The 3,858-nt window shown below is 49.5% G+C and overlaps 1 protein-coding gene across 1 annotated transcript in view; it reads left to right on the top strand.

Annotated features, from left to right (window-relative positions):
* The window catches only part of GAS6 (growth arrest-specific 6), a 98,330-nt gene that overhangs the window by 3,183 nt on the left and 91,289 nt on the right, over positions 1-3,858 (top strand). Inside the window, exons 4-5 of the mRNA XM_006883962.1 lie at positions 7-73; positions 459-625. Coding sequence (XP_006884024.1) covers positions 7-73; positions 459-625 — 234 coding nt within the window. The remainder of the gene's footprint in view (positions 1-6; positions 74-458; positions 626-3,858) is intronic.

Raw genomic sequence — 3,858 nt, 5'->3', positions numbered from 1 at the left:
CCGCAGCCTGGCCCCGCCGCCGCCCTGGGCACCGCGCTGCTGCTGCTCCTGCTGGCCACCGAGTCCTCGCACAGTGAGTACAGCCTGGCGCGACCCCGCCGCCCCCGCTCCACTCCCTGCCCGGGCCGGATCGGAGACCACCCCATCCTCTTAGCACCCCCACTCTCCCGAAACCCCACACACGCCGCAGGGGGAGCCACGCGCTCGCCGGTGCTCGCGAGCCCGCCCTGCGGCAGCCGCGTGAGCTGAGGCTGCGGCGCGCACCCCGCCGCATCAACCTGGGGTCAAGGGCACGGGGGCCGGTGCCCGCAGTGGGGTGTGCGGGGCGTTCGGCGCTCGGACCCCGCGCTGACGGCCGTGTTCTCCGCTCTCTTCCCTGCCTGTCGCCTGGCCTCCTGTCCGTCTCCGTCGCTGCGCGCTCCCTGCTCCCCTCCGCTCCCGCGCCGGTCGCGGGGCAGCCGTGCTGCTGCGGGCGCGTGAGGCAGCTCAGTTCCTGCGGCCGAGGCAGCGCCGAGCCTACCAGGTCTTCGAGGAAGCTAAACAGGGTCACCTGGAGAGGGAGTGCATTGAAGAGCTGTGCAACAAGGAGGAGGCCCGGGAGGTGTTTGAGAACAACCCAGAGACGGTGAGCGAGGGGCCTTGGGAGGGGGCAGGGACAGGGATGCGGAGTTTTCGGGCTCCTGCGGGACCAGCAGCTAAGATTTGAGAGTCAGAGATCGGCCGGCTAAGGAAGGTCATAGAAAGAGGGTAAATCTGTAAAATAAAGTGTAAATCTGGTGAAATGTGAATCTTCTTCAGTTAGTGGAGCCTTGTTGGGAGGGAGGCGGGTGGAGCGTGGATCGGAGAGTTGAGGGAGTTAAATCACCCATAGCGCTCTCCATGCAGTATTGCGGTTAAAAGGACCTGGAGCCCTGCATGCATGGATGGGGAGCCTCGGGATTCCTCCAGCACCTCACATTCCCTTCCCAGAGTCCTCCTGGATGACTCCCGAATGTGAGAATGGCCCACTACTTCAAGTTACCCAGCAGAGCTTGGCAAGGGAACCCGGATTCAGACCCTCAAATCAACCCCACTCCCACCCCCATACCCAGTTGAGGAAGCTAGAGTGGGGCAGAGGACTCAAATTTATAGATTGCTCTTGGATGCTCCTTCCCCTGCTTGTTACCCTGCATCCCAAAATTCTTAAGTACATTGAAACCACCTCTATCAGAAATGATGAAAGAAGTGTATCAACTAACAGGAGAAAGGACAGTAGTAGGTGCCCCCGAGGTCATCCTCAAGGTCTCCCTGTCACCTGAGTCTCCTGAGAGGAGGCCCTCCTGTTGTAGACACTGCAGTTACCTTCTGCCAGCTGGCCCCTGAGGGAAGCCAAATTAAAAGAAATATACACGCTATATGACTTGACCACAATTAGACAGGGACTCTGTTTTAAATTGTAAAAAAGAAAAAAAAATACAGTGATTTTAAAAAAACACCAAAACAAACTGGTTGTCTGTCACTTTTCATTTCTTTGCTGCATCAGCCGGGGAGGGGGAAAACAGTGGCTCACAGCTCCTTGAACCTTATAGAGAGTTTTCCTGGAGGGGAACTGAAAGATTTGAGGGGAGGAATTGCTTGCAGCAGCAAGTCCAAATATATTATTACAAGAATAGTGCAAAGAATACATACTGGGTGGAGATGGGGTGGTACAAAATGGAAAGGACTGGCAACATTGAAAGTAGGAAAGGGCCACGCCCTTTGCTGGGAACCCCTTTTAGCAAGGTGCTCTTTTAGAAGCCTCTGGTGATTTTAGGACCACAGCCTGACAGGTGCTGGCCCAGGACATATTTCTATTAATGTCCTTGGAGAATGTGTGGAGTGGGAGAGCCAGCCAACTGTGAGAACCGCCCAAGTGTAGAAGCTGAGTGCCTCTGGGGGAGCTGGGACAGAACCTCCAATTCTTATTTAAGAGTGTGCATCTCTTAGTAAGAATCTCTGGTGGCGTAGTGCTTTATGTGTTGTGCTGCTAAACCTCAGCAGTTCTAATCCACATCATCCTGTTAAGAGTCCAGCATAATTCATTACTGTGGAGTTCAGCTTAACTCACTGCTATCGATTTTGGAACTGACTCATAACTTGCCCTGCAGTATGAGTTTTCAGGAGGCAGGACATCGTATTGGAGGAGATTGCTCATCTTCCGTGGAATAGCTAGTGAATTTGAACCCTTAAAAAAGTACCATCTTTGAGTTGACAGTGGAACGCCCTATGGATTGCATCACTAGATTGTGAGGATTTACAGCCTTGGAAACCTGATAAGGGTCTCTGAGTCATACTTGACAAAAAAGGGGGGTTAACAAGGGAACTCTGTTGGCCTAGTGGCAAGAAGCTGCACTGCAGTTCTGAAGGTATGTGGTTCAAATCCAGACGTTGTGCTAGAGAATGTAGGGCACTCTCCTGTGCCAGTCAGATCCGATTCAATCTGATAGGACTGTATACAGAAAAAGAGAAGAAAGTATAAAAAAGGGGGGGTTTGCTTATAGTTAAGAATGATAGGACCCATTGAAAGCTTAAAGTGTTTGTTCACAAGCAAATGGGAAGTAAGAATGTTGGAAAGAGTCTTGAGTTTACATTGTATCACTTTGTATAGTGAGGTCAGAGTGATTTCACAATTTTTTCTGAGCAGTGGAAACCCTTAATCTGTTTTCTGAGTCTATAAACCTTAAGGGAAGGGAGACTGCCCATCTTCTGCCCTCAGAGCGGCAGGTGTATCAGAAGAGCTAATTTTTCAGTTAACAGCCCAATTTCTAACAAAAATAACCAGAGGCAATAAAAGAATGGCTATGCATACCTAATATATACCTTTTTATTTTTACATCTATGTCTAAGCTGTTGACTTTGCATTCCACGTTTGTTCTCCTTTTCTGCTGCAGACAACCTTTAAGAAAATTGCTAAAACAAAAAAAAATTGCTTAGCATGCTACAGGATGATGCACAGCTGATCATCTCTGTAATTAAGATTTGATAGATATCATCTATTATTTTACTACCCTTAGTATCCTTAACGATATTAACAATGTGGATTCCAGCTCGGTGTCCCTCCACCAGCATTGTGCTGCAGTTTAACTCTTGTTTTTCTCCCTGGCCACATTTCCCACACTCTCCAACTCACATGTCTTTAATTATGAATCCTGGTTGCACACTAAATGGTGCACCTGGCAGATTTCTAAATGTGTCAGTAGCAGGGCTCATGTGCCCCAGGTCAGCTGGGGTCACTGCTCAGTTTGGGGACTGTGTGGTAGATGCACTGCTCTCCAGCCTCCATGCCTAATCTAAAAACTTTGACTTGTACTTTTTGTAGTGGGGTTTCCTTGTTCAAAGTGCAGCAGGAATACTGTCCCCCCTTCCCTAGCCCCTGCCCTCTGCTGCCCCCGCTGGTCTTGGGAAGAAACACCTTAACCTGGCTTTGCCTTGCTGACTTCTAGGCCACAGTTGGTCCTTTAGCAAAACGGTGTCTGAAAATAATGTGCTAATTGCTAATAGCACTGTGTAGCTCTTTCCAGAGTGTTAATACCCTTTCTGATTTTAATTGATTTTATGTTTTGTGTAATTTGACTTCTACTTATAATTGTGATATATTGTTGTTGTTGTTATGTGCCGTCAAGTCGCTTGCAACTCATAGCGACCCTATATAAAATAATTCTAAACTCTGCTCTGTCCTGTGCCAATCTCATTGCCTCCGACACACTCATCCTGATTGCCCCAGTCACTGAATCAATCCATCTCCCAGAGGGCCTTTCCCCTCCTGCTCCTGCCCTCCACCTTCCCAAGCATGATGTCCCTCTCCAAGGAACAGTCTCCTTACAAAATGACCAAAGTATG

This window comes from Elephantulus edwardii, unplaced genomic scaffold (genome assembly GCF_000299155.1).
Source record: "Elephantulus edwardii isolate Elephantulus edwardi_28Jun2011 unplaced genomic scaffold, EleEdw1.0 scaffold00030, whole genome shotgun sequence".
Taxonomy (NCBI): domain Eukaryota; kingdom Metazoa; phylum Chordata; class Mammalia; order Macroscelidea; family Macroscelididae; genus Elephantulus; species Elephantulus edwardii.
The sequence above is the reverse complement of the archived record's forward strand: the minus strand, read 5'-3'. Positions and strand labels throughout refer to the sequence as shown.